At 50.8% G+C, this 23,234-nt stretch overlaps 1 protein-coding gene across 2 annotated transcripts in view; it reads right to left on the bottom strand.

Annotated features, from left to right (window-relative positions):
* Tspan11 (tetraspanin 11) overlaps positions 1 to 23,234 on the bottom strand; it is a 70,563-nt gene that overhangs the window by 9,469 nt on the left and 37,860 nt on the right. For both annotated transcript variants that reach the window (XM_034512463.2, XM_034512464.2), the window contains exons 3-7: positions 20,907 to 21,098; positions 5,109 to 5,183; positions 4,203 to 4,307; positions 1,578 to 1,736; positions 1,160 to 1,246 (exon numbers count right to left, since the gene is read on the bottom strand). In XM_034512463.2, the coding sequence (XP_034368354.1) occupies positions 1,160 to 1,246; positions 1,578 to 1,736; positions 4,203 to 4,307; positions 5,109 to 5,183; positions 20,907 to 21,098 (618 nt within the window). The remainder of the gene's footprint in view (positions 1 to 1,159; positions 1,247 to 1,577; positions 1,737 to 4,202; positions 4,308 to 5,108; positions 5,184 to 20,906; positions 21,099 to 23,234) is intronic.

Below are 23,234 nucleotides of genomic sequence, written 5' to 3'. Positions count from 1 at the left end.
GCACTCCATGCATTTCCTTCCCATGGGCCTCTGTGTAGAGTAATGCACTTGGGAGAGCCAAGGGCCATAATGGCTGCCGCTTTAGGTGGGAGGTGCATTCTCTCTGAGTCTCGGTTTTCTGATCTGAGAAGTAAGGAGTGTGCTCACCCTGGGTCTGGTGTGAGGAGCCATTAGGAGGAAGAATCTGAAATCGCTCTGAGACCACAGAGAATCAGATAAAGCTAGCTTGCACCGACCTACAGAGGCATGTGTGTGTGCTGGGTGCCCCGCTTGGGCCCTGTGCTCTCCCGCACATCTGGCTCTTATGTAGGCAGTGTGTAGAAGCGGAGATGAACCACATCTGCAGATGAAGTTGAAGGACAAGAAGGTAAGCGGTGGCTCAAGGTCTTGTGGAGCCAGCGACAGATTGGGATGTTGGTGTCTGAATGTTCAGCCCCTTCCCTTCTTGGGATATCTCATTTACAGCACTGGGGTGGGAAATGCAGGCAGGGCAGCAGGATGCCTAGGTCCTTCTAGAAGGGTAGCCACTACACAGCTCACTATCAGAAGGAAGCGGGAGTATACATGAGGACAGGACCACTTTCTGTGCCTCCTCAGCATCGTGTGTGGCTTCTCCCCTAAGGTCCCTTGATTGGAGCAAATGATGGGACTGAAGGACACTTCATTGATGGAGGTCAGAGGAGGGGCATGTAGGGAGAGGTATTGAGAGGAGAGTGTAGCTTTTCCCATCCTTAGGGGGACTGGGTGTATCTTTCTGGAAGCATACATGAATACACATGGAATGGTGAATGGTGGCAGGTACATGCACACATATGTGCACACAGGCAACTTAAACACACACACACACACACACACACACACACACACTGGCATGCATGTTCACAATCCCAGCAGGCTGTGCTGTGCACACAGGGCACATGCTACATACCTGACCTCACACTCAGATGTGTCCCAGGTCCCTGTTCCAGACAAATTCAAGTTGTTTAAGGCTCTCTGGGGAATGAGGCTAACACTGTGGTTCATCTTTGGTTGCAAAGGGAAAGGGGGTGGGGTGGGTGGAACAAGGGTAGGGCAGGGCCAAGCACGCATGTGCAAAGAAAGCATCAGCTGCTTTCCCCAAGACAAATGTTAGAGGGAAGACATCCCCTACTTCACTTACCTGAAGACAGGCTACCCCAATGCCCACTGCTCCCATGAGCAGCAGGTGGTCAGCCAAGAACTGCTCCAGCTTGGCCATGCAGCCTCCCTGTAAGGTAGAGGTGGGTTATTCAAACCTTGGGCTGACAATAGGCAGGAGGATTGAGGGATGAGTGACCGTCATCCTGTGTGTAGCTGAGGCGGAGAGATGTCAGTGCTTAAAGGGACCATCCAATTTCTCCTGGCCATTTTGAGAGCGCCGGGGGGGGGGGGGGGGGGGCGGGGGGGATAGACTTTCAGGAGGAAGTACCCTGTCAGATCTTTGAGGGCCCCAGGCTCTGTGATCTCAGGCCAAAGAGTGTGTTTTGCTTTCCTACACCTGCCTACTGAGCTGGCCCTTCTGGGGTCCCCCTTAGACCCCAAATGACCTCAGCACTCACCTCTACCTTGTAGATGTTGGAGGGGTGAGCCCGCTGACCACAGCGGGCTACCACTGTCTTGCAGCAGCTGTCAGGCACCTGTCGACCCAGTGCTTCCTGAGACAAGATGTATGCGCTGTGCTGCCAGTCGGCTGAGCTGTTACTGCCACAGCATTTGAACTGAGAGGAGAAGAGGAGGCTCAGGTGAGAAGGGTCTGTGTGGTGCTCCTGCCCCTGTGATCCAGGGCCAAGGGTTATGCTAGTCAGGTTTTAACCTGCCCCCCCCCCCCGGTCTCTTCTGTGATTTCCCTTTGGAGAAGGACAGGGTCTGTCTGGGGCATTTCTCCGCAGGACACCTGTTGTCTACCTGTGCTGGGTATTCTACAGTAGGGATTATCTGAGAGATTAGGAGTCAGACAGATAAGGGCTTTCACAAATATAAGGTTGGGTGCTAGGGTGTACAGCCAGGCTCCGGAGGATCACAACATCACAAAGGGGAGACCCCATGTTCATCCAGTTGGGGAAAAGGACCCAACCTTGTCTGAGGTTCCAGGATTTCTGTTTGAAATTCAGAGTCCTAAGACCAGAAGGACATGGATGTGTGTCCTAGAGACTATGCAGGACACAGGCCAGTCAGCTCTGACTACAGAGGCTGGTGTGAGTACCAAGTATAACCCAGCGGGTCTGCACTCTACCACATTCAAAATGATTCAAAGGACTAAGGTTTGTCACTTCTCCCCTCTGAGTCAGGACACTGAGATCCTAAAATTTTGCACCAGGTGCATGACACAACTGCCTTGAGTCTGTCTTGTGGGTGTCTCATGGGCTCAGGGACATTTGACTCAAATGCTAGCTACCTTCTTCACGCCAGGAACGAGACTGAGGACTTAGCTTACCATTTACTGTCCTTGAGAAGAACACAGAGGAAGAAGGGAAATGATTTGGTTTTGGGGGGCCAGCAAAACCTGTAAGTGCGAACAGAGAGCCTGCACATAACTGAGCATGTGAAACATGCTTACAGCACAAGAGAACACCCAGAGGGCACGCACAGTGTAACAGCAAGATCAGAGAATCCATACCACACAACAGCTGGAGCAGAGAGCGCATGCACACTGCATAATACCATACCCAGCGGTGGGATACATTGGTGGGATAAGAGCATGGCCACAGCTCACGAGAGCACACAGCACACAGAGTGTGATGGCACACACAGAACAATGACTGCGGTGGGTTATACTGAGAGTCACATGGCACTTATACACAGTGTGTCCCTGTAGGGTGTGTGTGTGTGTGTATGTATGTGTATGTGTGTGTGTATGTGTGTGTATGTGTGTATCTGTGTATGCGTGTATGTATGTGTGTCTGTGTGTGTCTGTGTGTCTGTGTATGTGTGTGTGTGTATGTATGTGTGTCTGTGGGTGTCTGTGTGTGTCTGTGTGTGTATGTGTGTCTGTGTATGTGTGTGTGTATGTATGTGTGTATGTCTCTGTGTGTGTGAGCACGCGCGCGCGCACATGAGCCCTGGTGTCCCTGAGCTGCTACATTACTTATAAAATTGAGACCAAACCCTCTGCAGTGGGGCTGTGTGAGGATGGACAGAGTGGGTGCTTGGAGAACACTTAAGTATTTGCACAGAGCCTGCAGATACCAAGACACAACTCCCACTACCCTCGTTGTATGAGGAGTGGTCCGTGTGCATGTGTGTCATTTATATACATGTGGCCCAAATGTGGCCCTGGCTCTGATCCACCACAGTCTCAGGCTCATTCCTTCTTACCTGGATGCTGGCTGGGACACTAACTGCCCCAGCTTGGGAGAGGTCCATGTTACACACACTGATGCCATGGAAACAAGTCAGTGGCAGCCTTGATTTCCCTCCAGGCCATCTCCAGACCCACCTCCCCTACTCTCTAATCTGAGGTGCCCAGGAAAAGCTGCCCAGTGTCACCTGTTATTTTCCACAGCTCCCTGAGCGAGACCTTCTAGTCAAGGCTCCTGTCCAAACTTTGCCTCACACAACTCTATATATGTGGGATCCAGAGGGTTCACACTGCTCGCAATAGATGTTCAACAGTGTGGGTTGCCCTCTTTCAGCTACTGGGCTAAGCCCATGGTGCATGACTACATATGTCATGAGTACCTGTGTGTATGCATATGTCCCCTGGTCATTTTCTCTGGCATCAGCTATATCTTCTTGGAAACAAGGCCTTTTCCTATATCCCTCATGTGCTGTCCAATGGCTCACAACCAAAAAATTCTTTCTTGCTCTGAGCCACAGTGGCTTGGTCTAGAACACTGGGGCCTTGGTACCCATCTTTCTGAGGAAGGATGACATTAGTCCGTAGACAGGAGGAGCTGAGAGCAGCTTTCTGTCCCAGGAGACCCAAACTAGAAGGGAGCAGGAGTGGGGTTTGGCCAGAGTGGAAGAGGTATATTGGGGAAGCCAGGACTCATTGAGTCCTTTCTATGGTGTCAGGGGACATATCTAGAGGTGACAACCATCACTGCACCTCTCCACCATATGGTTTAAGTTAAGGAAATGTCAACAGAAGCTTAGAGAGGGTGACTAAGTTTTCCCGAGGTCGATGGCATAGACTCGGAGAGACAGAGGCAGGGTATAAGCCTGCATCTCTCTGTGTGGCTTACGTCTTGCTGCAGCCGGTCCACCGAGGCTGTGATCTCTGCAGCCCTGGGCTGCCCGTAGTGCTCAGTCAGGGTGCTGTTCAGGTGCTGCTTCAGCTCATCACTCAGCTGAGGAGGGGAGCATGGAATGTCAGCAGATCCCCCACCTTCCTCTAGCCCCCAGGTGTCTCCAAATCCCCACCAGCTGGTGTCAGGACACTGGAATGACTCAAACAGGGTGTTGAGAGCTGACAGGAAGGGCAGAGCTGACAGTGGGGTCGAGGATGACACGGCTCAGGCTGTCTCGTAGGAGCTGCTGTCAACTTGCTGTGGATTTAAACTCTGATGGCAAGATGAGGTTCGGTACCTCATCAGGGGACATATCTAGAGGGGATGATCATCACTGTACCTGTGGGCACTTGTGACCCTGTGAAACTGTGTGGACACTGGCTTGAAATGACCTGCTTGATCAGGACATACTGTCTATTCCGTCCCTATGTCATCCTGTTCTTGAAATCCTGAACCTGAAGCTACAAGCATGGGAAGAGAGAGATTCTGACTCTTACCCATCCAGGTAGGCGGGGCCTACTCCAGTCTTTACAGTATCTCAGTCTGCCCTTTGAGCCTTTCTGATCCCTTCTCAAGGCTGTCTTAGCAGATGGGTTTCCCCAGGGATCCCTGAGGGATCTGGGGAGAAGGATGAACTGGCCTCCCTCGGGTTCCTTAATGAATCCCAGCAGTGCTAACAGAAACGGGGAGATCTACCAGATCTGGGATGGGAAACTGGGGTACAGAGCATCACCAGCCCAGGAAACAGAGCCTCCTATGAGGACACTTGCCCCAGCTGCTTAGGCAGCATGATTCCTAACCTCTTGCTGTGACTCCATCATGGTACCAACAGAAAACTCTGCAAAAGGACCTTGTACTTACCCTCTGGTAGTACACATGCGCCAAAACCCCTGCCACCAGCTCCACAAGGAAGATGACCAGCAACAGGCAGAAATACTAGGAGCAAGAAGAGGAATGGTCACCCTAAGGATGGGGCTCTCCTGTAACAAAAGCCCCTGCAAAGAAGCAGGGGGCAGCAGGGACACCTGACAGGGCTCCTATCATCCCCATCTTCCTCTTTTTTTTATCTACATCTGGACACGACAACCCCACCCCTGCTGGCTGCCACCACCAATTTTCCCATTCACCTCTCTGCTCACTATTCAACGGGGACCCCAGGAATCCATCTACCCATCCAGGCTTCAGTGGACACTGACTGGATGCCAGGTGCTAGGCACTGTGGGTAAGGTAATACTGGCTCATGGGAGTTGGGCAATACAAAGTTATTAGAATGCTGTGTATTCTATGGGATAACCTGGGAGGGTCCTGATGTGATGGGGTGTTGGAGCAGGCCTAGTGGAAGTAGTGACATCCATGAAACCTCTCTAAAAACGACACAAGGAGAGAAGCGTACTCCGAGCAGAAGAGCAACAACCCAGGAAGTGTGGAAGATTTGAGTTTGGGCAATGCAGACACCCAGGTGGCTGGAAAGGAGAGGCAGGCTGGGCCAAGGAAATAGGGCTCTGGAGAAGGCAAAAATAGAAGGCCATGGATGGTGATTTGAGTCATATATTCCAGCCCTGATTCCTATTCTCCATAGCTTTCCTCAGGGCTCTTGGCTGCCCTCGCCACGCCTGCCTCTCCCAGGCTCCTCAGAGCTAGCCCTGAGCTCCAGGTACCCGTCTGTGCTCCTCTCTCCTGGCTCCCACCTGGCTGTGCGCTGCCATCAGCTTCATGAGAGCTAAAAGGTCAGGTTCATATGATCTGGGAGAGGACTGGGCAGGGGCAGGGAGTGCCAGCAGAGCACAGACACCCAAGGGACAAGAAACAGAGGAAGGTGGAGAGAGTAAAAAGAGGATGACCAGTAAGAAAAACATCTCTTCTCTCTCTAGAGCTCACATCTGGTCACAACAACAGGGCAGCCACCAAGGTGTATTGAGATCACAGGATTTCGGAAGGCCACCTCTGGGTGCCATCTGAGATGAAGTAGGGAAAGGTATTTGGGCAGGAGGAGACAGCTGTAATGGGCTCTCAGGAGGGCAGGACAGAGCCAGTAGTCTTTGCCTGAGGGACAGGGCTTGGGAAGCACACACAAAGAGTATGGGACTTCTTTCAAGTCCTAAGGAAAGAACCCGGGCAAAGCTGCTATTTGATTTATTTCTTGACCCCCAGTGATATTGTGTCCTCTGCTCTCAGCACTATTGCTCGCTATCATTGGTGACCAGGAAAAGTTGCTTCTCTCTCTAGATGGGGGTTTAGACTGTCTGTCACTCAAGGAGCCTGAGGCAAAGAGGACAAAGTACGTTCCTGATCACCCTTCCCGTTTTCTCCTGCGTTGTCATAGAAAAGGACATACAGCCTGGTCATGCAAGCTTTGTTAGGTCCTCCCAGATGCATCCCATCATTCCATGGCTGAGGATATGGGAAAGACAGATTGGGGTGCCGTGAGGGATACAGGCTAGAGGTGTATATTCTGTGATCCCATCTGCTGTAGGCATTGTCTGGGGTTCTGTCTGTCTGTCTAGACAGGGCTTTCCAGGCTCCAGGTGTGAGACTCAGGACCAGTAGTATGGGAGGGCTTATAGGCTCCCCAGGACACATTCCTTGGCCCCAGGACTCTTCAACCTGTAGATAGTACTGAATGAGACCCAGAATAAGCTGATGCATCTATGAGGTCTGTGATACCTATATCTGTTCTCAGGAATGGGCATGAAGACATCAAAAGAGCTGGGGGCAAGCTTGGCATCTGTGACAAGTCTAAGCTCTTGTGTTCATTGGGGTTGGCTGAATGGGCACCACTGCAAAGTAGAAAATCACTCTCAGACCAGTGTGGTAGGCTTCCATAACAGCTGTGTAGGTACTGTGGTCCTTGTACACAGGATACAAGCGTCTGGGCATCTGTAGAAGTCCTGACCATGGAGTTGGGCTTTCAATCCCTTGCCAGTGGCAACGCTGGCATTACCTGCCCTGTCCGTCCTGACTGGTTAGAGAAGTTGACTTTCCAGAGCTCTGACATGCTTCCTCCTAGAGCACAGCCAAGTGTAGGCTTGAGGTAAGCAGCACTTGTCAGACAGTGTCAGGGACCAACAGTCTAGATCAGTGCAGGACACTCCTGGAACTGCCTGGCCCACTAGGCAGTGTGGCTATACTGTCACCACTCAGGCGACTGTCCCACTACTTCACAGCCTTCAGAACCCCAATGCTCCTAATAGGTCTGTCCTTTTGGTTGGTTTGAAGTTGTCCTGCACTCCCTTTACCCAGATGTGATACTAAGGGTAGCCTTTGTCTTGTTACACAGAACCTATAGGCAGGGACTACTGGTCAACCCAGGCCTCCCAAATAAATAGTAGCATGACCTACAAAACTATCAGGAAAGGCGGTGATGAAGTGGCTGTCCCTGAACAACAGTATTAGGCTGCTGGCAGTTAGGAGATCACATCTTGCCACCTGCTTCTCTGTCAACTGTGAGTCACTCATAGACACCAGTCCTGAGGAGGTGGCTGTTTCATACTGCTCCCCTGGGGGAAATCACTACTATGGCAGCTCCTGAAAGCAAGTGGAAAGAGGACGGAGAGAGACATGAAACCATGTCACGTCTCCGGACTCCATGACAGGTGAAACTGGGATTGTTCAGAAAAATCTAACAGGTCACATGACATGTTAAGGTGTCATGTAGAGGAGGCACATTGGTCCTGTGTGAAGTGCCCAGGGGAGCAAGGAATGATGCTCCAGTATGACCAGGTATCCCAGGAAACAGGGCTGGAGCCTGGTGCTCTGAGGGGACTGAGCCGGTCACAGGTGACAGTTCAGGCAGCCTTTCTTACTGCAAGAAGATTGCAGATGTGTGATTCACCGGGGCAGGAGAGGCCCTGAGTCATAGCTCCCTGTGACAGCTCCCAGGAGGCAGGCGAAGGGCTCAGAGGATCCTGCAGCTCTGAGCACAGGACTGATTTGTCCTAGAAGGTTGCTGCATTTGCGACAGGGAGGTCATGAGCCCTAGCGATGCCTCAACCCTGCTGTCTCTTCTCCACTTTACTCAGCCCTTTCACACTCCAGCACAATTGTCTCAGCCCTTCTGCAGGACCCAGAGAGCCTCCCCTTGCACTCCCGCACAGTTCCCGCCCCACGTGTCCAGCCTTCAAGCTTTCTCCCTCACCAATCCCATTGGCAGTGTCTGTCTGCCCTTCATTTCCCAGCTCAGTCCTGCCTCTACAGTGCCACCCCCTGAAGATGTCCTGCCTGACCCCTGGCTGACCCCTGGCTGACCCCTGGCTGACCCCTGGCTGGCTCTGCCTTGTCCCCTTGGTCCTCTTCTCTAGACTTGGTTGCTTCTGATCCCTTCCCCTGCTGGTTCACTGCTCCTTTGCTCTGGGGACCTTCAACATAGCAAGACTCATGGCTGTCTCCATTGCTTCTGCTGAAGAGCTTAGTCCTGTCTCCCCAGAGTGAGTAACTATGAGCTTCTGGGGATAGGAAGCACATCTTGGAGTTCCCTGGCTCTTCCACTGTGCCTGGTAGGGTTGGGTATATGCTCAGGAAACAGCCCTGGGCTACAGGAGAAGCGCGAGACAACAGGAACCTGCAGCAGGGTCAGCCCTGTGCTGAAAAGCAGTTAAATCTTCTGTCCGGAAGGCAACACAGCTGCTACCTCAGTTCAGGTTACCCAACGGCTCACTCGTTCTGGAAAGACTTTGCCTCCAGGGACCAGTTGGCAAATTCTGAAGACCTTTTTCTATTGTCATAGGCAGTACAGAAGGTACTATGGGCTTCTAGAAGGCAGAACCAGGGTGCCACTGACCTTCCTTGAAGCATGGGACAGTTTCTAATGCACGAAACTACCCAGCAGACACATCAATGATTCAGAAATTGGGAAAGTCTGAGACACACTCCCCCTCAGGTTCTCAGGCTGACGCTGAGACTTGATTTGCATATGTGTCCCTAGGCACTTTGCTATACACAAAAGAAGACTGGAGAAAGTTATTCACTTGCCAAGAAGACAGAGATGGGACCCAGAAACACAAGCGTTAGAGGGATTTGACTCTGCCTGTCTGGGAGGATACATCTGAATTACTCAGTGTGACCTGGGTCAGGAGGCTGAAGGGATGGCCTAGGGTTTCGTAACTACATCCTTCAAAAGGGAAGCATCCTCTCGGGACACAAAGATGCTACAAGAGTCATAGGCCCCTGCCCAAGGTTACATAAGCAGGAAGCAACTGCTGGACAGGGGAACCCTCCGGTGGAGCTGGCTGCAAGAAGTGCACAGAGCGCCAGGGATTCAGCCTCATCTGTGCTTGAGTGAACTTCTCAGTCAGAAAGCTACTTTTTGGTCACCCACACTCCTGTAAGAAATGGCAATAAACTCATTGCTTCATCAAGCTGGGCTTGGGTGGAATTGTTTCTCTTGTCTGTTGTTGGGGCCCTGTTGGGGGGGGGGTGTGAAGAGACGTTTGTTCACACACCCCAGGTAAAGGCATTTAATCTGTGCTTTCTGAGGCAGTAGGTCCCTCTGCTCACTCTTGCTCTTGGTGACGTGGGGAGAGGCGTATTGCCATGGGAATTGCATTTGTCTGGATCTGAGGCATCTGAACTCTGATCCTCATGCTTGCACAGCTAGGTCTTTATTTCTTGGAACTATCTCCCCACCCCCTTGATAGTTCTGTAACAGTTTTAATTTGAAGCGAAGTTAGATGCTTTCTGAAATGACAGAGCTGCAAGGAATCTGAGATCGCACAGTACTCTCTGAATGAAACCAGTATATCTTATAATGAGAGGCTCTGCAGGAAATATGTGGAAATACATCTCCCTGGGATGTTAGGGCAATTAATTAATTAGAAACAGTCTTCAGATGGACTCACCCGGCACTGGGGCAAGACAAGTGCCAGGTAATTTCTAGGTCAGATACGCAGGGGCAAATAGTAAAGGGTGACACTTCAGCATCTATTTTGCTATCTTTGCTATCAGTTTTAAGATTTTATAAAACTGCCATCTCAGACTTCCTCTGTTGCATGGACTCTGCCACAAACAAGGGAGTGTTATGTTACCAAAGTACTCCTTGGTTCCCCTCACCATTCTGCATATGAAATTTAAAAAGAAAAACAAACTCAGTTTGTAAGGCTTGCCACAAGACCACCACATAACCACTAAGGTGCTGGTCCAGGAGAGCTAGGACAGGCTATTCTCAGAATACCAGGCTATTCTCAGAATAGTCTTGAAGAAAGAGCAGACTCAAGACATGGCCAAAGTTAACCGGCAGTGAGAAGCGCCCCCCCCCCCCCCCCCCCAATTATCTCAGCAGCTGAGTGTGAAAGATGACAGCAGCCAGGTGTGAAAGGATTGGGGGAGGACCCAGGTCAGACCAAGCCAAACCGGAAAAGACAGAGCCAGCTGTTTAAGCAGCAAGTGACCTTGGGGCAAATTATTTTCCGACAATTACCCAACAGCTGGAGGCACTTGGCTATTTGCAGAAGAGAGGATGTAGACTCGGGAGCATCAAGTCATTCCTCTAACAAGATGTCACTGTTGGAAGGTCGAAGGTGACCTCTAGTCCTCCTGGCACCAGTCCAATGCTCACAGACTGGGTCAACGGGCCACAGCCTTGCCTTGCTGGATGATGGGCCTCAGCCATCCCAACTGGGAGCTGCGAGGTTGTGGCAGTCTATGGCTGGCTCTCACAGGGGGTGACTGGGATCTGGGCTGGGCACAGACAACATCAGAACTGGCATGAAGATAGCTGGCCAGCAGCTTGAGGGGAGACTGAGACATGGCAGGGGGGTGGGGGTGGAGGGGGGAGCTGACAGGTCCTGGGGAGGAAGAAGGTTTTCCAGAAGCACAGAGGTCATCCAGAGTACAGGGCTAACTGCTGGGGACCAAGAGGATTACCTTTCATGTGTCCAGGCACCATGGAAGCAAAACACAGTTCCTGTGAGACAAGCCAAAGACAGGTGTCTACCAGGTTTCATGTGGGGACTTCCCAGAGTTTCATCTGAATGGGCTGAGTGACAACCAGAATGGGTACAGGGCCCACAGCTGGTTGCAGAGAGAGAGAGAGAGAGAGAGAGAGAGAGAGAGAGAGAGAGAGAGAGAGAGAGAGAGAGAGAAAGAGAGAAAGAGAAGCAGGCTCCCCATGGAAGGTGGGGGTAGTGCACATAGCCCAGGAATCCCAAGGATCCTCCTGCTGATAGAATTTGGCTGAGGACCTGAGTAACCTGCCCGGGAGCCCCTGGAAGGGTCTGGGCTTTCCTACTTTCTCACAGGCTAACAGGGAGATAGAGTACACATAATGAGGGCAGGGCATGGTGGCAGGGGCCCAGGATGGGGCCACAGTGTGGTCTCTAGTGGCGAGAGTTCTAGGAAAAGAGTAATGGAGAAAAGGGAACCCAGGAGACATTTCTACCAGGAGCAAGAGAGAGGAGACCTTAGGCTCCAGGGAACAGCCTAGGGGTTGGGAAAGGTCAGACATCTTGGAGGACAAAGCGTCTGAGGTGAGTATAAACCCCTCTCAGCAGAGGGTCCTATATTCCTCAGCAGACCAAAGCAATGGCAGAATCGCAGTCCTTTTTCTCTTCCCTACATTGTGTCAAGAAGAGCACGAGAGCCGGGAACACATGGGCTGCACACACCTGTTGACGTTGATGGCTCCACATCAAGCCTTCCATGTGTGATGCTGCATTGGCTGCAGAAGTTTGGAGGTGAGGGGTGATGGAGGAAGTTAACTGGCTATGAACAAAAACCCAACCAACCAACCAACTAACCAACCAAACAAACAAACAGCTGCATCTATCGAATATACTGTGAAAGGTAGCAATGGTCAGGCCCAGAGAAAGGTGGTCCTGGTTAGGAAGGTAGTCGCACAGAAGGTGGCTTGGCTTGCCTCTGTGATAAGATGCTATGTGACTAGGGTGAAGTTCCTACCCTTTGGATCTTGTGCATTAAATGCAAGCAGAGGTTGGAGGGAGGTGTTTGTCCAGCACGCTCTTCTGGCCAGGAAGGGTCAGATGGCCTCCTTTCTCCCTAGTGCATCCTGCTGCTGTTCAGAGCTCTCTGTTTGGTGAGCATGTCTTGTGTCCTTGCTTTGGGACCAGCCTGCCCTTGGGATGTCACATCCTCTGCTCTGTGGTGGGCTAAGAGAAGTACATGCATTTGTCACAACTGGAGGGGCTGAGGCTGCTGGCTGCCAATGGAAAGCCATGGGTTTCAGTCAGCTTCCTGACTTACCATGGGGGGGGGGTTGTTCAACCCTCAGCTGTCTAGCTTCTGGGGTGTTACATTTCTGAAGTGTCCCTAGAACCTCAGTGTTAGTTAGGGCACCGACCACAGACAGTCAACAGGAAGGCTTTTCCACAGTCGAGTTCAGCATCAACCACGACGGGGACACAGCCAGATATCTACGACCACTGCTCCTCTACTGGTCCCAAGGTAGAGGGAACCTCACTCCACCCCAAGGCCTGCTGTCCTGTCTCCAAAGGAAGGCAATCTTTCCCTTTCGTGTAGCTCTTTCCTCTAAATCAAAGCCTTCCCTCCTAAAGGGGCAAGCTGACTCATAAGTTTCCGAAGCTCAGGGAACTTACAGGGATCAGGACACTTGACGAGATTCACAATGTCATACCCTGAGGTTATAAAAACAGTATTTGTGAAGGAGAGGAGTCTGTTTGGTGGCGCCGTCTGCAAGTTATGGGGAGCACAGGTACTCAAGTTTCAAGTTGGCATCCATAAGGGGGGTGGGTTCTTGAGTGAAGTAGTTTGCTGAGGGTCCCCTGTAAGTGGGGTTACTGTAAGAGTAACAGTAAGTTACTGGGGTGTACGCACTGTTTCCACAAGGTAGATTTGGGTGGATTTATTTCTTTGGTGTGTCACTGGTGCCCATCTGATGTGAATAGATATTTATCTCTCTAGGAAAAAATAACACAACAGCCCCGTTTGTGCCGCTTCCTGGGGTTGGGTGAGTGTGGGGCGAAGAAGACTCAGTTGTTCCGATAGAAGCAAGTGGAGGAGGGGTGTGGTTCCGTAAATGACCTCTTCTCTCCACAGGCCACCTCTTCCTTGATGGTCTCACTATCTTCCCTGGGGTGCTTTCTGTAGCCTGGCTCACAGGCTTAGTAATGAGGGCTGGCCACCCAGAGAGGGGAACAATCTTCAGGTTTGCCAGGCATGAGGAGTGTACACACAGAGATATGTTTAGGTCCAAGAGAGGGCTTTCTGCACGCTCCAGCCGAGGCTGTAAGACGTAGACACATCTAAGGTCACCAAAGGCATCCATTTTTGCACCATCAGAAGTAATCAGAGGTAGCAATGCTCTTGGGTTGTTGCACACTTGGCTAGGACCAGGCGTCTAATACCCATGCAGACACTACCACTTTCAGGATCTTGCCTGGGTGACAGTGTGGGTCAGTACTAGGAACAGGGTGGTTGGCATCTTAGGAGATCAAGTTGTCATAAAAGCTCTCCACTAGCCAATCTCACAGGTCAGAGGGAAGACATGACTTGACACCCGATCTCCTGTCCATACCACTGTCATCACCTCTTCCCCCTCCCTCCCTCCCTCCTTCCATGGTTCACATGACCATCTGTCCAACCATCCACCCATCTTTAAGACCAAGGTCTCCAGCCTCCTTAAGTATAGTCTAACTGTCCTTGGTCTAGATGGCCTTCCCAGAAGGGTCTGGTTCCATGGTTGGCTGTGTAGGAAAGATACGGAACCTGTAAGGTGAGTGCCCTGTGCTTGGAGGTAGTCTCTATGTTACTCTGAACTCTCTCTCTGTGTGTGTGTGTGTGTGTGTGTGTGTGTGTGTGTGTGTGTGTAAACAGAGCTTTGTAGTCTTAGAATGGAGACTGGGGCCCAGCAGATGTTAGGCAGTCTTCTTTGATTGTGTGCTTTGTGCGTCATGTCCTCTGTAGACACCTGCCTGCTTCTATGGGCATCCCACACCAGACTAGTGATTTTCCTGGCTTGGTTTCACTGTTCATCGAGGACAAGAAAAAGTGTGTGTGTGTGTGTGTGTGTGTGTATTCATGTGCGTGCATGTGCATGTGTGTATTACACAAACATGAGTACTGAGACACTCACATTTTTCACCAGCAGACTCATAAGCATCACAACCCAGAACCTTCTTGTTCTCTGTCTCACTTTCCTATGAAAGAAGCAATGACGAAAGTGACCAAGGACAGACCAGAATCGAGGACCATGAGTCACCCACTTCCTGGCTCAATGTCCTTTCAGGCATTGAACTCTGAATTGTTTAACTAAGAACTTACTCTTACTGCTTTCTTGGGCTAACACAGGCAGCGTTAAAGCCCAGTTTCAGCCTAGAGAGGTAAGTTGTTTTAGATGTATTCTGTTTTCTGGAGACGACTGCCTTGCCTTTATTCATTTTTTCCCCCTCTGGGTTAACTTCCTTTTGAAATCTTTAATCAGATGGAGGCAGCAGGAAGCCCCAAAGGAGAAACACAGTGAGTCCAGCTCTACACACAGTGGTCCTCAAAGAGAAAAAGGAAAAGATCAAAGACGGGCGTTGGAATGATGGGCATCCAAGTTGGGTTGCGGTGGGGGTGGGGGTGTCCTCAGCACCCCAGGAATAGTCTAGAGAGCGCTGTCCTGCTTGCACCAAGGCTAGATATCCCTCCCTCCTGCACCCTTTATCCTGGCATGCCTGCAACCCCTAAAAGTCATTTTCCTAAGAAGGAGACAGTCCTTGGGGACAGGAATAGCTCATCCTTTCGGACGTGGTAGCAGCAATCGGCTTGGTAGAAGAACCAAGAAGGGAAAAGAGATGGACTTTAAATTATTCACATCAGATCTTCTATTTTAGCTAAGATGGAGAGAGAGAGAGAGAGAGAGAGAGAGAGAGAGAGAGAGAGAGAGAGAGAGAGAATGAATTCAGGCCATCTGAGCTGAAAGCTGATGACCAGTACCCATGCCACCCAGATCAAAGGAGGGGCCTATTTTTAGAATCTGGAATGTGGGCCCTGCAAGCTTTTATATCTTCAGCCAAATGAAGACTGTGATGGACGGCTCAGACTAAACTGGGTCTCTGTCAGGAGCTTTTTTTATTTTAGGGAGGGGATGAATGAAAAAGTAAGTTCTAGAACCCAGTTTCTGAAAACCAAGGGACCCTGAGTCACAGTGCTTCCATCTGGTCTTCTGCGGTTTTATGAGCTAAGAGGACAAAGCCTAGAATTTACAGCAGGTGTATCTGGGCTAGTTCTCAAAAGCAGGTTTGGGTTTGTTTGTTTGCTTGTTTGTTTGTTTCACAGCTTGCCCAGCTTGCTGTGCAAACTCCAACCTGGGGGAGAGACCCAGCCTCTCCTAGGCTCTGTAGTGACCCCACTGCTATACGATGTGCGGATAGTGAGGAAGTGTCATAAGGTCCAGGAAGCCACGTTATGTAAAAATCATAAAAGCATAGCTCTAATCAACACATCATAGCACAACTCCTTTGAGAAGGGACCTAAATTAGCAGTTATTTTTAGGGCGCTGCTCCCAACGTGCCCACAGTCTGGGTGAGGACACATCTCGCATAGAAGCTGCTACAGTGGGAAGTTAGGAGGGTACCAGGACCCAGCTCCTACAGCCCGACTGTGTCCTCCCTGGTGACTTGATAATCTGTCTTGCCCTCTGCTCAGCCACAAAGTGGTCCTCTGTGCTACTCTATTTGGTGGCGTTTAAATCTTTGAAACAGTGACCCAGAAAGTCCCAGAGGGTCAGATTCTACAGCCAAGGCTCTGGGAGCCTATAGCTCCCTCCCAATAGAACAGGACAGCATTTTTTTTCTAGTACCAGATCAGCACCAGTGTCCCAAAGAGCAGACTTTGCAGCGACTGCAGAGACCCAGAGTCACACAGCTGGTTCTGTTGGACTCACTGAGAAAGGCCTATGATTGAAATGAGCTCAGATTTCAATGGGGAAAAACTCAGTGACCTGCAGGAATGAGCCCTCCTCCTCCCACACCCAGACCACTTTCCTATCAGCCCCTTCCCATAGACATTACTCTCCGTGTCTTTCTTAGCCAGAGACACTTGCCTGGGCCCACAAAGCCTAGTGAATCCACACCTCCTGGGCAGGGCCTTATCTACTGCACAGACTGTTTCCTGCACCTATGTTCCTCCTAGCAAGGCACAGGCAAATGTCCTTTATATAACTTAGGACCTCTGGTGTCTTTCCAAATGAAATGCAAAGAATGCAAGTCGTATCTGGTAACTTGTTCCCCGATTTACTCCAAAGTGGAAATACTGGCCATGTGGCAACACATCGGGGCTGCTAGGGCGACAGCATGCAACTAAGAAAGGTGGCTCTGTAATGTGTGGGTGGGCAATCCCTGCAGGGGGCCCTTACATCCCACACCCCAGGGGAGCACTGAAAAAGTTCTAGAATGTATTGAAAAACGTTCATAATATGTGTGTGTGTGTGCGTGTGTGTATGTGTGTGTACGTGTGTGTACGTGTGTGTGCATGCATACGTGTACGCATACACTTGTGCAAGTGCACACACACACATGCAGTCATGGGTGGACCGACAACCTATCTCATCTTGTATCTCTACTCTGAGAGCATGCCTGGAGATCATACACTACTCTTACCTCTTCTGTGTAACTCTCTGAGCAAATTCTAAACCTGACTGTTGAACCATATAACTTCTGCCTCCGGGGGAAGTGGGCTGTACAGGGGAGTCCTGCATGCTAGATTCAGTCACTCCACCTCTTTGGGCCTTAGCGTCTCCACTGTAAATAGAGTGAATCTTGCCCCTCTGGGGACAGGAGATATACTAGGTCAGAGTATAGGAGATGGACCATTTGCTCCTTCCTATAGGTGTATGCTGTAATTTTCCACTGCCTCGATATCCCCGCAATCAGGCTGTGAGCACCCTAGTAACTAGTAACCAGGAGGACCAGACAGATAAGACTTGGCCCAACCATAATGTTCCTTCCCAACCTCGTTTGGCTCTGACCTTGTAACATTCAAAGGCACCTCAGGTCTCTTTTTGTGTGTCCTTCTCCTTCCTGACGACATGATTGCATTCTGCCTCCTACCTGCTTGGCTGAGCCTGCTCCCTCGGTGCTCCTCCCAGTGACCCCTCTCTCTGCAGGTCGCTTCACCTGTACCTACTCCCCAGCCCCTGTCAAGTGCACATCAGAAGCTGGAGCAGCTCTGTGGGCGGGCGTGTGGGGTCTGAGTGACAGAGCAGGCACCGGTGCTGGGAGCAATGCAGATGGGCAGATGGCAGTGCCTTTGCAGGGTTGGTGGAGTGTGAGGAGCAGCCGGCGGTGGTGCTGAGCGAACAGTGGCCATCTGTGTCGTCAGCAAGCTGTGCCTCGTCAGCAGAGGCTGCTTCCCAAGGCTGCTGGGGACACCTCACCCCCTAGATTGATGGCTGACTCAGAAGCTGGGTCCCCGAGGGACAGTGTCTGCATTCCTTCTTAGGCTGTTAAGAGGGAGCCCTGGTCTCCCCAGCAGATGTCTCCTCCTCTGCCTCATGTTTCCTGAGATGCTCTGCAAGGCAGTCCATGGTAGGGGGGAAGGAGGCACAAGACTCAGAAGCCTGCCTTCCTGGGACAGGTTCTAGGGACCAGGGACAGCAGCTTATCTAGGACCTCAGGCCTCTCAAAGTTTAGCTGTACACAGACCCAGGAACTGAGCCTCTCATGGAAAGAGGTCTTTCTTTGGACCTGATAGCCCCATCTCCATGAGACTCAGTCCCCAAAAGGGTTGGTCGCTGAAGCATAGGACCATTCTCTGCTTGAGTTCTTATGACCCAATGTCTTCCTCCAGCAGAATGGCCAGATCTGGGACATGCCAAAGACTCTCAGGGACCTGAGGTGGCCAATCCTTCACCATATGGTGGAGAAAGACTTGGCCCTCTACATCCATGGAGTCAGCCAGCCTTGGGTGCATGTGGGGGAGACAGGGTCTGCTATGGTGTGTCTGTACTTAGTGTGTACAGAATGTCACCATTAGTCCTTAATGATAAGGCACAATTACTTGTGTGGCACTTGCACAATATTTGGTATTATAAGTAGCTAAATGTGATTATTAAAGAGAGAATATGAATATAGACTATATGTGAATACTGCACCATTCTCTATAAGGCACTTGACCATCTTCTGGCACTAGGTGTGTGTGTGTGTGTGTGTGTGTGTGTGTGTGTGTGTGTGTTCCCAGAGCCAGTTCACATGGGCTTCAAGGGATGATCATGTTCTTGCCAGACTGTGTTGAGGATGACCAGGCTGGCTGTGGCTGCTCCCAACCTGAGCTGGAAGGTGCTTCCGAGTACTCCTCCTGAAGGTTGGTCCCTGTAGAACTTTAGCCTATATATCACCATGTACCCTGCGAGTACTGCAGATCCAAGCCCTTCCTCAGAGTCAAATGAAGGAATTCTTCAAAATGGGAGCACCATCCGGCTTGGTCTGCACAGAGCGGCTTTTATATCCAGGACAAAAACTAGGTCGCTGCTTTGAGAGCTGCTGCAGGGGCCAGGCCTCAGGCTCCCCGCTGCAAGCCCTGCTTCCACTCTCCAGGATGAGTGTGAGACAGAGCTGCACAGCCTAGGGTGGGTGTGGGGCCGGGATGAAGAGTGGGTACAGGCAGCTCAAGAGCCCTTTGAGGTTTCTTCTCATTGCCTGCTTTCTTTCAGGCTCAGCCTGATTTCTCTTTGAAATTTGGATCTTTTCTGCAGCTTAGGCTTCCTCGCAAAGCCCAGAAAACTCAGAAAGTTTTCTCTGTTCATTTCTTCTCTTCTGAACATTAGGCTTAGTATGGGGTAGGTACAGAAATGCCAGAGTCAGTCATAGTCAAAGGATGTCAGAGAGCTGGTTGTGTGGAGCCTGAGGTGTTCTCTGCCTCAGGGTCCCTGCTGGATCCTCCCTGGCCTCTCTCCTGACCCTGGATAGATGCTATGGGTATCTCCCCAGTCCCCCCAGGAGGAAGCTGCCACGAAGGCCATGGTACCTACAAATGCCAGCAATGAAGTACTCTTTCCAAATGATCAAATCAGATAAGCCTGACCATGCCTATCCATGGAACTGTCATAAGTACATATTAGACAACACAAGGGGGCATATCCAAAGAAGAAGAATAATGAGGAGGAAGAAGAAGAGGAGGAGGAGGAGGAGGAAGAAGAAGAAGAAGAGAAGAGAGGGAAGTGAGGAGGAAGAGAATCATCTAGAAATCCATAGAACAAAAGACCCAATCTTTTAGCAAATAGAGTGGGGTGACTATCCTCAGAGATAGAAAGAGACATCAGAGACAAATCAGCCAATTTAAACACATGGGTCTAATTAAACAAACTTAAAAACACCTCATGGATCAGCTGGGGAATTCAGAGCCTACCTCATTATTTCATGATATTAAGAACTGAATATTGATTGCTTTTAGCTGTGACGAAGGACCCTTAGGGCTGAGAGACATATGAAACATGTGACATAGTGTCTGAGGCTGCTCTACAGCAGAGAGCAAGACATGGAAAGATGTGCACCAGGGGAGGATGAGGGTGACCATGAAAGGACAACGGTGAACTCTGGGTGAAGGGACATAGAGGGTCACTGGAGCACTGTTTTCAGTCTTTACTATCTGTGAAGACTGTCTGCTAAAGTCTAAAAGGGGAAAGAGGAAGAGATGGGGAGGGAAGGAGGAAGGGAAGAGGGAGAAAAAGGAGGAGAAAGGACAAGATGAAGGAGAAAGGAGGGAGCAGAAGAAGGAAGGGAAGATTAGGGGAGGAAGAGGAGAGGTGTAAAGTGGAGGAGGAGGAGAAGGAGGAAGAGGAGGAGGAGAAGGAAGAAGAGGAGGAGGAGAAGGAAGAAGAGGAGGAAGAAGAAAAGGAGGGGGAGGAAAAGGAAGAGGAAGAGGAGGAAGAGGAGGAGGAGGAGAAGGAGGAAGAGGAGGAGGAGAAGGAAGAAGAGGAGGAAGAAGAAAAGGAGGAGGAGGAAAAGGAAGAGGAAGAAGAGGAAGAGGAGGAGGAGGAGAAGGAGGAAGAGGAGGAGGAAAAGGGGGAAGAGGAGGAGGAAGAGGAGGAAGAGGAAGAGGAAGAAGAGGAAGAGGAGGAGGAGGAGAAGGAGGAAGAGGAGGAGGAAAAGGGGGAAGAGGAGGAGGAAGAGGAGAAAGAGGAGGAAGAGGAAGAGGAGGAGGAAAAGGGGGAAGAGGAGGAGGAAGAGGAGGAAGAGGAGGAGGAGAAGGAGGAAGAGGAGGAGGAAAAGGGGGAAGAGGAGGAGGAAGAGGAGAAAGAGGAGGAGGAGGAAGAGGAGGAGGAAAAGGGGGAAGAGGAGGAGGAAGAGGAGGAAGAGGAGGAGGAGAAGGAGGAAGAGGAGGAGGAAAAGGGGGAAGAGGAGGAGGAAGAGGAGAAAGAGGAGGAGGAGGAAGAGGAGGAGGAAAAGGGGGAAGAGGAGGAGGAAGAGGAGGAAGAGGAGGAGGAGGAAGAGGAGGAGGAGGAAGAGAAGGAGGAGAAAGGATTCTAGCAGTTGCTATGGTATTTGCTAAGGCTGACCTCCTGGCTCAGGTCAGACATACCTGGACAGCAGAGCCACCACAGACCTTACAGAAGCCACCCTGCTCTGGCTTCTCAGTATCTTCAGTGCCCTACCTGGGGAACATGTGTGATGCTTCTCTGGCCCCATGTAGCACAGGCCTACACTTACTTTCTAGGAAAGGATACTCACTGTGAAAAGACAGTTTCCATATAGGGGAGGGGACACTCACTGTGGAGAAACAGCTCTTCTGTTCCCGGATGATAGCCCCAAAGCCCAGGAAACCAGTTGTCATGACAAGACCACCAATGAAAATGAGGATGTAGGCGGAGGCAGTGAACGTGCTGGAAGCCAAGATGCTGAGGTAACCGCTCTTCTCCACCAGTGTCCAGATACCCACGGCCATGACGGCTGTCCCACCTACCTGCAGAGACACAAAGCCAATCAGGTGGCACCTGAGGCTGTGCCAGCTGCCATCTGTCTAGTGCCCACTGGGCAACACATCCTTTTCAGGCCCCTTGTCAATTAGTCTTCAAAGGTGTCTAAAGGGGACATTTCCGTTTATAAAGCAGTAAATGGAGGTTTCAGGTGCTCAGTGGACGTGCCAGCACACACACCTCACCCTGTGCCTCTGCCCTCTCACAGATGCAGAGGGATTTGGAATCTAAGTCTGAGCCCAGCTCTATACTTCTTACTGACCAGGGATGAAGACTCTTTGCCTTTCCCATGCCATTCTGGGCTCTCTCTTCCTCGGCATGCTCATTGCTCTCTCTCAAAAATTTCCAGAGCGCCTTCCATGCTGGCCCATGCTGACATTTGGGCAGCAGCTGAAGAAAGAGGTCCACTGAGGAAAAATGCCCTCCCTAAGGTCTTGCTTCTAGGAGGGACAGATCCAGGAGTGATGCAGAGCTAGGTCATGTCCACAGCTCCTTGGAAAGGCCTCCGTGCTCCTCACACTCCTGCACAGGATGGGGAGGGAGTTAACCGTCTGATTCCAGTTTGGTCTTGAGATGGGTCTGCTCACTCGATGGTCTGAAAGCCGCTGCTGAGGAAAAGTGTCACTTCGGAGCAGCACAGCGGGGAGTTCAGCCTCCAGGGATCATGAGGCCAAAGAACCTCTTCGGTAGGGGTGCATTTATACACCACGTGTGCGCTACAGGTGCCACACATGGAATAGGAGCACTGTTGGCCCAGGACTCAGGGACTTCTGAGAAGCTGTGCATCTGATCCTGGGAAGGTCAACTTCTCCTTGCTTCCTTAGGGTCTTACTATGGTCAAAGCTAGATGGCCTGCTCTGCCCCCACTGCATTTCTGCCCACACCTGGGATGCTTATCCCTGGAAGAGGTTCCCCACCGGTACCACAGTGACTCCATGGTCCTTTTCCATTCTCTGCTCTGCACAGTGACAGTCCTCAGGAGAGCAATGCTTGGGGGGTTCTTAGCAATTATCACACCCCAGGCACTCACATCATGTGATTGGACATGTAATCTGTCAATTTCTTATCTAAGTTATTACAATCATCCTGGGAGGATGGGGCAGGGTATATTATCCTGCGTAGCAGATGAGGGAAGGAAACTGAGGTTTGCAGGGAACAGCAGTGTCCCCGGGATGACACCATTTGTTTCAGAACTGAGATTCAGGGCCAGGTCTTTTGAGGACAGAGGCAGGACTGTGCTTGGATCTGACAAAGTGGGTGTGCCTGATCCTCCGCTTCTGCTGTTCAAATGGATGATTCCTTCCAAGCACCCTTTTATCTCCATTGGTACCTCCAAGAGAAGTCAGCGTAAGGGCACCGCTCAGGACCACGGCTGTGCTGCTGAATGGAACTGGAGATGCTAACCTTCCCTCCACCGCTTGAGACACAGTCCCCGCTTTCATCATAACATCTCTAAACTTAGGATGCACCGTTTGATGAATAGCACTATACGTGCCAGCACCTTTTCTTAGTGGTTCTAACAACAGCAATGACAGCCTACAAACCATCCTTTGAGTCAGGAATTCCAGGACACAGGAGACGTTCAGAGACCCCATGGGTGAGGGTTATCTATGCCTCACACAATTCCTATGTTCTGAGTCTGGGTAGACGAGCTGAACAATGCACGTGAGTGACTAGTGGCTACCCCTGTTGGTCAGCTTCCATGGCCACTGGGAACCTTGAGTAAAACATCACTTCACTATTCCTTTATATAACTGGATTGTCTAGAAGGCTGGAGTGAGGGTCTCAACTCTGAACAGTTCAGTTGGGAGAGGGAGACACTCCCTTAACATCTTAGCTCCTCAGTCCTTCATCTTTCAAGTCGAGAGAGAGCCTCACTGGATTGGCAGTTCTAATCCATACCTCCTAAAGACCCCTTTAGTTACTTTTTCCCAGAGACTTATCTGGATATGTGCTTTGTCCGTGGTGTTGTACCAGCAAACACAGTGGATTAACCAAGAAATAACCCCCTGTCTCTCTCTCCTCTCTGTCTCTCCCTCCTCTGTCTCTGTCTATCTCTGTCTCTCTCCTCTCTGTCTCTCCTCTCTCTCTCTCTCTCTCTTCTTGAAAACAAATTGACAAAA

The sequence above is a fragment of the Arvicanthis niloticus genome, chromosome 9, assembly GCF_011762505.2.
Source record: "Arvicanthis niloticus isolate mArvNil1 chromosome 9, mArvNil1.pat.X, whole genome shotgun sequence".
NCBI classification, from domain to species: Eukaryota; Metazoa; Chordata; class Mammalia; order Rodentia; family Muridae; genus Arvicanthis; species Arvicanthis niloticus.
The sequence above is the reverse complement of the archived record's forward strand: the minus strand, read 5'-3'. Positions and strand labels throughout refer to the sequence as shown.